Here is a 15,729-nt window from a genome sequence, read left to right as displayed (position 1 = left end):
ACAGCAGTGCTTGTCTGCATTCATTGAAAGCAGAAAGCACAGCTTCAGGAGGGGGAAGGGAGGCAGGGAGGGTGGTCGGGGTTGGTTAGGGATTACAGGTAGGATTTGTTTTCAAATTTGGAACTGGGAGGAGAGGCTGAGTTATGTATGGTTACCCCATTATTAATCCGCCCCCTGCGTAGCAGTTGAAAACACGGACAGATGATTTTGGGGGCCATCCATAACAGGGTTCAGAGTGACATCATAGCTTCATTCTCGTTGTCTATTGAGATCACTCAGAACCCTAAGGCAAAACTTGTTTTATTGGTGTTTTCTTTGACACCAGGCTCCTTTACAATCAGCCGCTGTATATTGGAGAAGCAGATGAGACAGAGAAGCAGGAGAGATCAGAGGTTATTTGGAAGGTAGGAAGCTTAGACTACGCCTGCACTTTCACAGCTCCTCTTTAGTCACATTTCAGTTCCTGCTTTTCCCAGCAGCACCATGGAAGAGTTATAAAAATACACCAGCTTACCTTGTCTGGAAAAACTCTGGCTGACAGACAATCTGTTTCGGTAGTGATGTGACCTTTGGACAAACTTCAGTTGGTGTATCTGAGTTTTTTTTCAAACTAAGAAGTACAAAGTTTATGTGCATATCAATTATGTTTTTTTTCTTGTTTATCTATAATGCCCACGTATAACGATATCTTTAGCTTTCTGCTCATGGCCGGCATCTAGATAAGGATTGACAACTCAGCCAATGTGAAGATTCTCTTAAAGAGCCAAAGGTCAAATGGATTAGTGGCCAGCCTGTATCACAGTGCTCTGTCTGTTTGCTATGCAACCTTGCCTATTCATTTCACTGATCCGGATGTATCAATGCAACACACCACAAACAGGCTGGCCACAAGAAATCACAAACATTCTGCATCATTTATTACTATCAGACTGGATTATTTCTATGAAACCTCACAAACACGCATTGAACAATGGCCAAAAAACGTATATTTGTAAATGGGAAGGCAGCAGAGAATGAAGGAGTCTATGGGGCAGGTGTCTGCCCCCCTGAGGCCTATAGCAGCTACTCCCACAATAGAACCTGTCCTTCGCGAACATGTGAAATTGGTAAACCTTTCAGTGCAAGCTTAAGACAAATTTCCATGATACCAAATATGGTGCCCCTTTGCTTCCCCATATTCTTGCAATGCACATTAAAATGCCATGTTTACATTGCAAATAGCAATGTCACTTTGAGAAATTATGTTTTTGCTTCTCATCCTTGCAAAGTCTTTCACTGCAGACTTGCAAAAGGGCAAATCTTTTGCTATAATGGAACTCAGTTGCTCACATATTTCCAGAAATACAGTCTCTGTTGTTGGAGGGTAGAGATTTTCAAGGGAAGGAAGCACACGTTGTGTTCTGTGTTTACGCCTATGAAAGCTCTACTGGTCCTCAGCCTACACCTTATAAATATTACATAATCTGATGGGTGTGGTTAATAAAGTTTGTGACACAGTGCGTTCAGTTAACGGTTGCATGTTAAAGAATAATGACGTGCAAACCAGAGCTCTGTGTGTGGCGTGGTCTGATGCATGCTCCTCTGATGGGGAAGACGCTACAACTGGGGACAAGCTAGGGAATAATTGCTCCCAATGATAAAAAAGTGCTCTCCTTGGGAGTTTGCCATGGTCCAGTAAACTGCTGGACCATGCGCCTTAAGAATAGATCTACAGTTGGCGTAAGTGAAGTCAAAGTGCAACTCGAGCTTTGAGAAGCCCTTGAAGAAGGTGAAAACCATAGAAAGGAGTACAGTCAGTAAGCCTGTCAAGAATCCAGGTAGAAAGGAAGGTAGGAAGATATAGGTGGCCACAGCATAACACAGAGATAGCATTGATACAAAGCAGATATGTTAAAAACCATGACAACCAGGAATGGAGAAGAGCAAAATGCAGCTACAACTAGGTATAATTCATACAATCGAAAATGGTGAAGAACGCATGCAAGAAGCGAAATCATTACTCAATGTGAGGAAGTAAGATGGTGCCCACCAACAGCAGCTCGGGCACGATGACCCAAGCACCAGTTCGCAGCCTGATGCTAGCAGAGGTGCCACCAAGCCAAGCAATGCAAAAGATCAAATACTGCCTGAACAGCATATACTGTCGACGTCAGTAGAATACAGCACATCTATTTGATAGGGCCAAAAAGCAGAATATTAGTGCCAGATGGACTGCCTGGTTTGACTTCATGGCTACCATGGAAGAAGAAAATGACAAAAAAGATCACAACAGTCAAAAAGAGCCTTGCAAGTGACAGAGTAAAAGAGGTGCTAAAGAAGATAACGCATGCTGGTGAAATATCATACAGACAAATCAAGAAGATGCTAAAAGCAAAGTTCAGTCCAATGCCGAATGTCGTCTATGAAAGGTACGCTTTCTACCAAGCAATACAGCAATCTGGTGAGACGATGGATGAGTTTGGTAAAAGACTTGACATGCTTATAAAGCACTTGAAGTGCTATGAATTCAATGATGAATAAGCCATGTGTCTTAGAGTTATTGATGGTTGCTTCTGTGACTCATTCCAAAGACGTATGCTAAGAAAAATGCTCAGTTTGGAGAAAGTGCTCATGGCTGCAACAGCCGTGGAACGTGCTGATCGTAAAGCTTCTGATATGGAAGCTAGAGCAACTTCAAAAAAAAACAGCACTGAGCATGAAAAGTAAGAAGACACACTGGACAGAGGCCCATAGAGTGATGTCTCCGTAGAAAAATAAAATGTGTTTCTGGTGTGGATTCTCCTTTCAACATGAAGGTAAATGTCCTGCTATCAGACTAAGTATGCAAAGCCTGCGGGAAGGGAAACTTTTTCAGAATGGTTGGCAAACCAAAAGAAAAACTACACGCATTGCAAAAGGATGAGAAGTTGGATGTCAGAAAGTTCCAGAGGCACACTAGCCACTCCCACATGGCCAAACTGCAACATTGACGAAAGGAGTGGAAACAAAGCGAAATAGGTCATAATGATATTCATCGTCACATGGTTTGTTGACGTCACCTTCGAGTGATGATGAGGAAAATGTATGTGTGATGGTGATGTCAGTCACAGATCAACGTGCACATGTAGGATAGGCTGCTTGTAATTAAAAGCACACATCTGAAAAGAAACACCACATGAAGCAACAAAGTTTCTTTGGTCATTGTCCTAAAGTCATTCTTAGGGTGAATATGTGCCCTACAACTTTCATGATAGACAGTGGTGCATCGATAAACATCATCCTGGCTGAAAAGTACAAAGAACTCTCTATGATAACATGTCTAACAATGTCAAGAACAAAGGTTTGCACCTGGCAACTTCTACCACCTTGCGGAGTAAAGGATCCTTTGTGGCGACCATGCGGATACAGTTTCACATTAATGGAGATATTCACCCTGTTCCACAGCAACACCATATAATTGCTTTTCATTTACAGGAAGCCATTAAAAAAGAACTAGAAACAATGTTAAAACTTGACATAATCAAGTGCTCTACTGACCTGCCACCGTGGGATTCACCCATTGTTGTGGTTCCAAAAAGGACAGTGGAGCTTCAGTGCGCATTTGTGTAGATATGTGACAAGCAAACAAAGCAATTGAAAGAGTAAGACATCTAGATCCACACATTGCAGACATGATCACACAGTGGAATAGTGCAACCGTCTCATCCCGCCCTGAACAAAGTTACCATCAACTTATGCTGGAAGTTAACTGTAGGTCAGTACTCATTTTTGGTTTGTTTAGATGATAAAATACTCAATTTTGGGTGTGTAACCACCTGCAGAAATCTTTCAAGATGTAATTTGTCCAGTAATTCAACCTGTTGCACATGCTTTTAGCTACAGTGATTACATTCTGGTGTTTGAGGCTACCCAAAAGGAACATGACAATGCACTCATGCAAGTATGCCATCTGCTAGATGATGCAGGTCTCATACTAAATGCTGAGAAATGTGAATTTCACAAAAATATACTTCAATTCTTTGGGCATATTTTCTTGGAAAAGGGAATGACCCCTGAACCTGAAAAAGCACTAGCATTGTCATTTACTTGCTCTCCAGAAAATCGACCATGCTGAGATCCTTCTTAGCCACGGCCAGCTACTACTCCAGGTCCATTTGTGACTTTGCCATTGGGAGTTTCCTCTGAGAGAACTAACAAAGCAAGATCCCATTTGAAAGGTCATCTGAACGTGACCAAAGATTCAAGAAAATAAAATGCAAAAATGTAATGTAACTGAAATGGCTTACCTTGGTCCAAAATTGCATATAGAGATTGTGGTGGATCCAAGTCCGGTGAGAGTGGGAGCAATCCTTGCCCAACATAATGGACAATCTGATGCTTAGAGACACATTGCGGCCTATGCTAGCCGCAGTCTATCTCAGATGGAATGTGCTTATTCCTAACCAGAGGAAGTTTGGCTGTAGTATTGACTTGTGAACACATGTTTCTGTATGGAAAGCAAGTCATCCTTGTGACAGATCATCAATAGTTACTCACCATTTTTGGAAATATAAAAGCCAAGCTGCCCCTCGCATAGGCAGGTGGGGTTGCACCTGCAAGAGTATGATCACACTATTGTGCAAAAACTGAGAAAAGATCAAAATCCCACAGGCTACTTTTCACAAGTGCCGCTACTGCATCATATCACAATGTCCAAAGTTAATGAGGCCTACATCAATTTCATAGTAAAGTCAAGGGCACCTGCAGCTATTTCTATTACACAGATTATGGCAGCTACTAATACTGACAAAGACATGCTTAAGCTCAAGGAAATCATTTCAACATAATCATGGCGGAAGCATACTTGACCTCTTACAGATGACGTTGAATACCACACATTCAAAAATGTTTGTGAAGAACTTGTGTTACACATGATGGCACCATGCTGAGAGGGACAAGAATAGTTATCCCTGAAAACCTGAGGCAGCAAATTATTGACCTGACACATGAAGGTACATCATGGCATTGCTGCAACTAAAAGAGCATCCATCAATCGAGTGTGATTTCCGGGTCTTGACGAAAGAGTTGAAAGGGAGCTTAAAGCTTGTTATCTAAGCAACTCCCTGTTTCCCAAAGTGACTCAGCACCCATTGAACATGTCAAATCAACCTAAGCAAGCTTGGGAGAGGATTAGTGTTGATTTCTTCGGACAGCTCAGCAACAGACATCATCTCATGGTAATTGTCAATGAGTACTCATGGTTTCTTCTATTGGAAGACATCATCAATAACACATGACAGAGTCATCAAAAGGCTGGATGACATTTTCACAACATGGGTGTTTGCTCCATTCTAAAATCTGAACATGGCTCACCCTTCAAGAGCAGAGAGTTCAAAAACTTTCCTAACATTTGAACATCAAACATCAAAAAAGTACACCTCTCTGGCCACAGGCAAGTGGCGTTGTTGAACGATTTATGAGTAGTTTCAAAAGGGGGGGTTTGATGTGTTGCAGTGAAAGGCATCTATATCAAATCTGGTCTGCTCCTGGGGGTGTGGCCAAGCTGCAGACCGTAATGGACTTATGGAGTTGAAGCTCCGTCGGCATCCCCGTCAATGCAACCCAAAAGTGTCTTAAATGCTGTCATCCCTATGAACTGATCATCTGACGGTACTGCCGCCACATACAGAGAGGACCTGCTGGTTCAAGGAAAGGGAGAGTACTAATGTGAGGGTCCTTGTACAGGCCTGGCCCACTGCCTATGCTGGTGACAGGACGTAGGCCTGTGGTGCCCAAGATGCTGCACGGTGAGGGAAGCTTTGTGGAGTTGCTTGGTGCCTGGCCTGCAGACGTGTAAACATGCCTCTCCATCCGCTGGGGTCTGCTGTCCCATGGATCGGCAGCAAACTTGTGCCTGTTATCGTAGGAGACTGTAGTGCAGTGGAGAGCGTTGCTGGAACCTGCCTGGATATCGGCGGAGATGGAGGATGGAGAATTGCTGGGCTGAGCCAAAGGCTGTGTCTGAATCCTGAACCTGCCTGAGAGGTAAGGCTATCCTGATGTTTTCCCCGAGGCCCTGTGGTGACAGGGGCCTTAGGTGAGCCTGGGGATATGGTTGCCCGGCTGTATTGGGCCGGCCTGCTGCCTGCTCCTCTCCTGACAGCCCCCTCCCCATGTGAGGCCTACCTGCAATCCACCTGCCAGCATTAAATTCAGACATAGTACTGCGAAGGGCTTGGAGATTTTATTGATTGGAGACAAATTTACCACAATTTAGCATAAAGGAGTGGAACTGAGCACTTTAGCCCCCAAAGGCAAATTCAACACACTTGATCAATGGCTTGATGTGATGGGAGAGCACATTGATCAGCAAGAACACACGCTGAACATGGCAGAGGGTAGGGTGCCGGACTAAGAGGATGGCACGGCTCACGCTACTAAAAATCTGGACAGACTCGAAAAGCTAATGGCCACTCATTGATAGGTTGTTACACTTTAGGGAGTGAGATCATGCCCTGAGACTGGCAAGTGAGGAAGGCCAGTTGAAATGGCAGGGATCTGTGATCTCCATATTTCCGGACTTTACTGTACTAGTCCAGGAGGCCTGACGGACGTAATCTGGAGTTAAAGCCACCCTTCGCAACCTAGGCCTTTTATATGACATCATTTATCCACCCGCCTACGAGTGGAAATTAATGGCAACCCACATATATTTGAAAGCCCAACTGATGTCCAAAATGCTTGTAGACAATATTCTGAGAAGCAGTCGGCAACTCGACGAGAGTCCCCTGGGAGAACACCACTGGACATCCATTCTTGTACCAGCATTGACCTCTTTCCATCGGATTAACCCCTAGAATGTACAAGCTTATATATTACCCTTTACAGATATTGGTAGTGCGATTATGTGGAAGTCTTGCTAATTTGCAGCCACCTATGGCTGCAGGGATTTTGTACTTGGTAACTAGGTATGGGAGAAGAGAGGGGTAGGGGTTGTTTAATATTTAATTTCTCAATGGTTTGTTTGTTATCTCAGTGCTATTTGTGCCGCTTTTTTTATACCCTGATTTACATGGTGGTTTTATTTTATTATTTAATGACATGGCAGGCAAATTTTAGATGATTTTCAGACATCAATTTCATGACCTAGAACGTCAGAGGACTAAACAACTTGCGTAAATGTAGACAAGTATTGCAATATCTGTGTCGTCAAAGTGCAAATGTATTTCTGCAGGAAACCCACATGGCCGCAAGTCCCTTGCCTATGTCTTATGCCAGAGGAGTCTGAATTTTAATACACAAGCGACTACCATTCCAACTTGCGAAAGTCCTTGCTGATGCAGAGGGTACAAACCTATGAGTGGTGGGCCATTTACTGGGGCAGCGTGTTTTATTGGTTAACATGTATACCCCAAATCTTGACAGCCCAGAATGTTATCAACACTTACAATCACAGATAGACTTGATTGATACAGATCCCATTTTCTTGGGGGAGACCTTAAAATACTTCTTGACCCAATATTAGATAGCATCACCAATGCCCTGGCCAATAAGCCCCGCTCTTGCAATACTCTGCAGAATATATGATTGACACATATGTGCTGATGGATGCATGGCATCAGCAACAACCTCAAGTGTCACCCTAATCCTTCCACTCACCACAACACAACACATGGACCCATTTGGAATAGTGGTTCCTGTTGAGTACACTTACACCCTGGCTTCACTCCATCATCACCTTCCCCACATACTGTTGGATCATTCCTGGTAGCTTTGAAACTCTGCACCTTTTGGGTGGGAGGGGCTGAACCACAGTGGTGGTTCCCTGATATAGTACCTCAAGATGCAGAATACCATGCATAAATTCGTACAGCAATAACAGACTATTTTGAATTAAACAAAGGCTCAGTTACTTTGCAGGCCATGCTATGGGAGGCCTTTAATGCATATATAAGGACAGTATGCATCTCCAAACACGCTGGGATTTTGTGAGATCTCCAAGGCACTCTAACCTGACTGGAAGCAGAAGCTGGCACTGGACCAGAGTCAGACCACGATATGGACCCCAAATTATTTTCAAATGTGGGCAACCTTGCTGGCTGACTTTCAGGAGTCGGTGGAGAAGAAGGTCTATATTTTGGGGGAATATTCCAAAGCCTGCACATACATAGAGGGTGAAGGAAGGGGCGAACACTGGCTCGGCTGTTGCAGCAGCCATGGGGTCAGTCACATATATCAAACCTCCAGCACCCTGATGGCACATACATACTGGACACAGTGGGTATCCAAAATTAAATTCTGCATTATCATACTGACCTTTATACCTCCAGATTACCAAGCGATATCACAGACATTTTCAAATACCTCATAGAAATAGCATTAGTGTGACTCACGCACATCAACACTTCTTGAGTGAACCCTTCACAACTGATGAAATAATGCAAGCCTTAAATGCAGTGGATGGTTTTAAGGCATCAGGCCATGATGGGTTTTCCAGGGCATTTTATAAAGTGTACAAACATTTGCTGGCACCATATCTTCTAGATGTATACGCAGAAGCATTGCAAATGTGAATCCTTCCTCCTATGCTTTGAGAGGCGTTCATAACACTAATTCTGTAGCCGAAAAACCCTCTGCAGTGTGGGTCCCACAGGCCGATATCATTATTGATAATAACATTTTAGCAAAAATGCTGGTGCCCAGTCTGGTGTTGGTAATGGGACAAATAATATTGCGCGCTCAGTCATGGTTTGTGCCGAGCAGATCTACAACCTTAAACTTGCGAATCATCTTTGCCGTCCCGCATAGGATATCTCCCACAGTACCGGTGCTAACAGCGCTGCTAGATGCCAAAAAAGCCTTTGACTCCTTGGAGTGGCCCTTCTTACATGCCACGCTGTGAAAACTGTGCCTCGCCTAGAATTCACATCGCTTATAAATATACTAAATGCACAATCAACAGCACAAATCTGTCTCAATGGCACATTGACTAAGACAATTTTCATATTGCGGCGAACTTTGCGGGGATCTCCCCTTTTATTTATAATAGCGATGGAACCCTGGTGTGCTATTTGCAGAAAAATCATCTCAAACGGGAATTGCAGTTTGAAACCGGCCCCTTATTGATCACACTGTATACTGATGATTTCATACTTTACGTAGGACATTCAGCTGAAAACTTAGCACAAGGGTTTAAACCTGTGGTGAGTTTCCATTAACATGGTGCAGTGAAGAGACCCGATACCTGGGGATATACTTACATCAAGACAAAGAACAGATCTTACTGCTTATTTACCTACCAGTGATAGATAAGATGATCGCAAGGGTTGAAAGATTCCATCTCCCATTTTCAATAGCAGGCCATATAGCCATTATTAAAATCACAGTTCTGCCCCAACTTTTATACCTACTTAATAACATACCTATTCCATTAACAAATGCATTTTTTGTAAACATTCGCACAATCTTGACATATTGACTTGACTCATTTGGGGGCAAACAACCCCAAATAAGCTGTAACACTTTGGTCTTCCCGTATGAGCGGGTGGGTTTGGAGTCTTTAATATACATTTAAACTGTTTTGTCGTACAGTGCAGCTTTGCACGAGATTGAAACCACTCAGATGTGCGCATCCCAAATGCTGAGCCTGAGATAGATCTTGCATCTCTAATGCCACGAAGGGCACTGATGCCAGCTGGTCTCCCACGTGACATTCAAACCTTATCCAAGACCAGTTGAGCGTGGAAGAGACTACTATGGCAGATGGGCGGCCGGGCTCTATACATGCCAGCACTCCCATTGGAGGCCAATCATGCAAGAACTACTGGTGTAATGCACCCATCGAAGATATGCACTGCACACATTTGGAGACCTCTTTCCTAATGGCCATGTATTCTCTTGAACAGAAGACACATTCTTTCAAAACATGCCCCACATGGATCATTTGTATTAAACAGTCTCCTGGCTGCACCTGGGGATAGGATACCACATATCTCCTAGAGCCAGATAAATTCCCACCACTTACACTGATCATCACAGACATAGACGGGGACCACTTACTCTTGAAGTTATACCACACAAGCCTGGCGCTCTTGCCCGCGCGTGACACTAAGTTGGGAGTTACCTGGGTGACAGACCTTGGGTACCAGTCACAAGTAAAATATGGCAATATTGCTGTGTTCAAACCCGCTACGTATCCTGTAACCATCACCACAAATTGATACACTATTAATGTATCCTCACTTTAAGACTTTCGGTAGCCACAGAAGGCATTTAAGAGCCCTAAAGTTAGGAGTCCTAACTTCTGTGAATACCGAAATGAGTAAGGGCCTTCTGTAAATACAAAAATGAGTAAGTGCCTTCTGTGAATACAAAAATGAGTAAGTGCCTTCTGTGAATTCCAAAATGGTAGTAAGTGTAGGATTTTGTCTTACGTTAGTTCTGTGAATCGGGCCCGGAATATATATGTGACACCAGCAGCAATGGCTTGCATCAACACCACCAAATTTGAGCACTGTCCTAAATGCCACGCTCCTGCCCCAGACTTTGCACATATGACATGGACCTGCAGCAAATAAGCTATGTAATGGAGAGACATTTGTTGCAGCAATCACTCGTATGACACAATTGCAGGTTGAACGATCCCCCCTGTTAGCTTTGCTGGGCCATGTTACTAGCATACCTAAGGCGTCACGCCAGTTTGCCGCAAAGGCACTACTGCTTGCTAAAAGGAAACTTGCCTTACATTGGGGAAGCAAGAACTCACCCACAGTAAAGAAGTGGATTGAAAGCTTGATGTATTGTGATACAAATAGCGAGCTTTATGCTGCAGTACAGCCTCTCACATCTAGACCTCGGGATATCTGGTGGCCAATGAGAGACTACCGGCTTGCATCAGACCCTTCAGGAGAGCATTGCATACAACACCCCCTGTTCACCACCATATGGGGAGATATTGATATTTAAATCCTTGGTAAAAATTCGAACATGCTAGACACAGTGATGAATTATACATATTGAAATGTATGAACTTCATTGCTCCCCGCTTATGCATTGGATATCTATCTTTGCCATTGTGAAAGACGTTTGTGATATGTATTTGAAATGTTTATGACTACGTTTCCACTAAGATGACCTGATCTGAAACATATGAAAATAAAGTTTAAAAAAACGCTGCTCTGCTCCCAGCCATTCGTGCTTACTGTTTCACTACTCATTCCACCACAGGAGAAAGTCCTGCACCTTGCTTTTGGGGAGAGATCAATGAACAGAGATACCTCAATGGACTACAAGCCGGTCAATAGACCCTGCCAAAATTTGTGTCACTGGCGCCTCTCGCAAATGCAAAATGAAGGCCAACGGCAACAAGAACTGACATGCTCGAGACATAGTTTTCGATAAAGGAGATTGAGCTCTGGTTAAGTAAAAGTGGACCTGGAAGACAAACCCTCTATTTGAGCTGAACTGTTAAGAGTTGAATGAGCAAAGGACACTTGGTAACTGCTCAACGACTCACAATTTAAGGTTTTGCCTCTATGTCCATCAGTTCGATACCTCAAGAGTGAGAAAAGTCCAAATGAGTGCCTAAGTCAAGCATCTAACTCTTCCACAGAATCTTGTACAACTAGATATGTAAAACTGATATGAGTACCTTGACAACTCATCAAGGACATGTCATGTTTATATGTGTATTTATTTGTTCATACATTTTATTTAACAGAGGGGGAGATGTAGTGTGTCCTGTATTTACGTGTATGAGGACTCTAGTCTAGATTACAAGGTTTATGTAATCTGATGGGTGTGAATGGGTGTTGTTAATAAAGTTTGTGACGCAGTGCATTCAGTTAACGGTTGCATGTTGGAGAATAAAGATGTGCAGAGTCAGAACATAGCTCTGAGTGTGTTGTAATCCGCTTTATACTCCGGGGCTCGGGATAATGCTCCACACACTAAACTAAAAACTCTTTTGGTGCTTGTAATTATGGATTTGAAGTGTAGATTTGGCAGCAAATATGTATTTCTATATTTAATGGTTATTGCAGTCTGTTGCCTTTTTATGCTTTCTTAAAATGAAAGTCAAATTTGATAGTGATAAAGAGCATTCTTTATTGCATAAAAAAGCACACAGGCACATTTTAGTTGTACAAACATTATTTGCTTGCTTCTTATTCAATGGCTTGCCTTCCACTTCTTGTGCTTGTCCATCTCCTGGAGCATAGTCTCTTTATATTCCTATTGACTGGCTGACTTGTAACGTTCCACTGATCACATTCATGGATCTACCTTTTTCTTTTTACTTCATTGCTCTACTCCTAGCTCTCTCCCTCATGTTGTGCATTGGCACCCCCTAACTATCACTCCCGGGGCTGTGTCACGCCTATCAACAAGTCTGTAAAAGAAAGGACACAGGGATAACTTTGCTGGGATTTGGCCAGATAGTAGACTTTAAATGTTATGTTTGCTGTATCTCCTGAAAGCACAGCATAGGCATACAAAAACTTTTATAGCACTGGAGAAAGGGCCATGTGCTGCATGACATTTCTCCTGATGGCCCATAAATCCGCTTTCTGGGCTACTGGTCTAATCGCTGAATTCAGTGAAAAGTAAAACTGTCATTGGCAAACATTTCCCTTTACATTATGACACTGCCATATTCATTTTAAATTCCCGAGCGAAAATACTTGAAAAATAAGCAATGCAATTTATAAAGATTGCAAACATTTATTTCAATGTACCGCTTTGAGATACCATGAGATGTGTGTTTTGTTTTATTTCCACTATTTTGAAATGTTTTTTTTATTTTACTTTTTTTACAATACTTTACAGCCAAACATTGGTAACTCAGCACTCATATTCATAACGGAGAAAACTGGTGGCTTTACCAATGCTTGTTGTTTCACATCCTCACTTTACGAAGATACATTACTACAGTAATTACACTAATAAGCTTTTTAAAGTAATCATAAGTCAGTATCAGGTCTGCTGCCCCAAATGCCATGTTGTGGTTTATGTATCATATTTCCCTCTTTTGTAGGTTATTCCAGTAATTAACCGGGCGCAGATCATTGATGACGCATTTAACTTAGCAAGGTGAGACCACTACTTGGGCTAGTTCAAATGTAACACCGGTTTCTGAAGTGTTCATCAAGTTCACGTGAGTCTTTTTTCCTAGCTTCAGAAATGCAATTTAAAAAAAGGTACAGTGCAATTAAATATTTTGGTCACATTAAGCAGTGCTTTTCAGAAAGCTTTTGACTGGTGTGTTGCTCACAATTAGGTTGTTATACTTAGCACCATAAACTATAACATGTGAATTTCAGTGTTTTAAAAAAAAACTTTTGTTTTTATATTTTTACATCTAACTATAAGGTCACTTTAAGCTTTGGTTTTTCAAATGAATTTCTCAGGTTTTTTTTAAACATAAAGTTAAGGTATTATAAACATACTAACTATATAGCACTTTAACCTTTGTTTTTTTAATGAATTTCTAGAGCTTTGTTTTAAATGTAAAGAAGGATCTTATTGCCATACCTGTTAAATGCCACCCCCTTACTGGATTTGCATAAAGATATCCGGCGTAAGCTAAAAAGCTGTCTTTCAAGTGTTGTACAGCTCCATAATACTGTGTTAAATTTGTAAGCAAAAAAAAGTATACTTGCAGACCCCTCTCCCCATTTAACTTTGCCCTTCTCTGTCAGATAAGCATAAAATGTGAGATTCTTGCACTCTGGTTAAAAGCTAGAATAAAGTGCACCAAAGCACTGTATTAAATGTGTGCTTGCCCCCTTTCATGGATATGCACAAAAATGTATGTTTTAAAAATAAATACAGACAGTCACTGGCACGCACACACAGATACAATACAGGCACACAACCCTACACAGAAACACACAGTCAGAGACACAAAACCATTCATACGCTCACAGAACCCCCAAACACATTCACACAAACGCAATCACAATTACATTCAATCCCACACACAAATACAATCATACTACTCCATATTCACACAACCCCAAAAACACACTCATACACCCAAACCCCCCACACACCCATCTAACCCCATACTCATATAAACACCCACCCACACACATCATACCCTGCACACACATCTCCACAATCTCATTCTCACACATATATAGCCGCACACACAAACATCCACACAATCCCTTACATACATGCTCACTCAAACACACAATTGCACACGCACACAACCTCACACACACTCACAATCCCACTTTAACACATTCACAACCACACAACCCTCACTAACACCCACACCCATAGACACCCTCACACACATACTCACACACACCCAAACAACTGCGTACTCCCACACAATCTCACCCACACACACCCACAGAATCACACAGTGACACCCACCCACCACCCGAAACACACACACCACCCTACACACACACACACACATATCGCCACATGTACACAACCCCACACATGCATCACCAAGCACACACATACACCTACATAACCTCCCATACACAGACACTCACACTGACACACACAACCCCATTCATGCACACCTACATGAACCCACACACACACATAATCCCCAACAACCCCCGAAACATGCTCACACAACCCCTTACACACACAGCTACACAATCCCACATTAACACAAACACCTACACAACCCCACAGTTACTCACACACATGCACAGAATCCATCACATACATACTCACTCACACCAACACAACTGCAATCGCACACACACACACCCATAAAGTCATACTCACACGCCATCCCCGCACAAATACCACTTACACTGTCACGCAACCTCATACGCATAATTACATACACAACTCTGTACACACTACACCCACATATACACCTACAGAACCATAGACAGACACACAGCCCCATAAAGACACCCAGACAATCCCTCATGGATATTCACAGACACAACCACACACATACACACACATACACTTACAGAAACCCATCCCCACACATAGCCCTATACACACCCATACAACTCCCATCAAATAATATTAACCAGTTGCGTGCTCAGGCACGGTTGAGCTGCACTCATGACAAGCTGAGCTCGTCATGACCGTTGGAACATTCACACGCAGGGATAATTTCCCCGCTGTGCTGAACGTTCCAAAACGGGTGTGGTTGTGACGAGCTCAGCTCGTCATGAGTGCAGCTCCACTGTGCCTCATGACGAGCGGAGCTCGTCACAAGCACAGCGGCGCCGTGTGCGGCTCCCCACCCCCGTACTTCAGGTGAAAACGCCCGCAGAGAAGGGGTTAATAATAATAATAATAATAAAAGACAGTTATAAAGCACACAGCTACCTCAACCATAGGTATCCTGGTGCTAAACACACTTACAACCATGCAGATGCACACAAACACTCTCTGTACCCCCACTCACTACACAATCACAGACCACACAGAGTCACACAGATCCTCACAAACCCAAAAACAAACTGACATACACACATACAGAATCAGTGGCTCTGCCACACAAGAAGAGACAAACACATTGTCACATGGTCACAGACATTCACTTACACTCACGCATCTACACAACTAGACCTAAACAGACATACCCTCACAGTCAGACACATGCACTCAGACTCTCTAAACACTCACTCCTATACACACACACACACACACACACACAACCAGTGACTCTATCAGACACACACACACAGACACACATTCTCAGATAACCACAGACATCTACTCACACTCACTCGGAGCAGATGAACTACTGTACCCAGACATACATATTCTCAGAAACTC

At 42.8% G+C, this 15,729-nt stretch overlaps 1 protein-coding gene across 1 annotated transcript in view; it reads left to right on the top strand.

Moving 5' to 3' along the window:
• LOC147733564 (aminopeptidase N-like) overlaps positions 1 to 15,729 on the top strand; it is a 262,708-nt gene that overhangs the window by 170,794 nt on the left and 76,185 nt on the right. Inside the window, exon 13 of the mRNA XM_086958150.1 lies at positions 12,992 to 13,047. Within this exon, the coding sequence (XP_086814276.1) occupies positions 12,992 to 13,047 (56 nt within the window). The remainder of the gene's footprint in view (positions 1 to 12,991; positions 13,048 to 15,729) is intronic.

Source organism: Lissotriton vulgaris, chromosome 2_1, assembly GCF_964263255.1.
Source record: "Lissotriton vulgaris chromosome 2_1, aLisVul1.2, whole genome shotgun sequence".
In the NCBI taxonomy this organism is placed as follows: domain Eukaryota; kingdom Metazoa; phylum Chordata; class Amphibia; order Caudata; family Salamandridae; genus Lissotriton; species Lissotriton vulgaris.
This window is presented reverse-complemented; position numbering and strand designations above follow the sequence as displayed.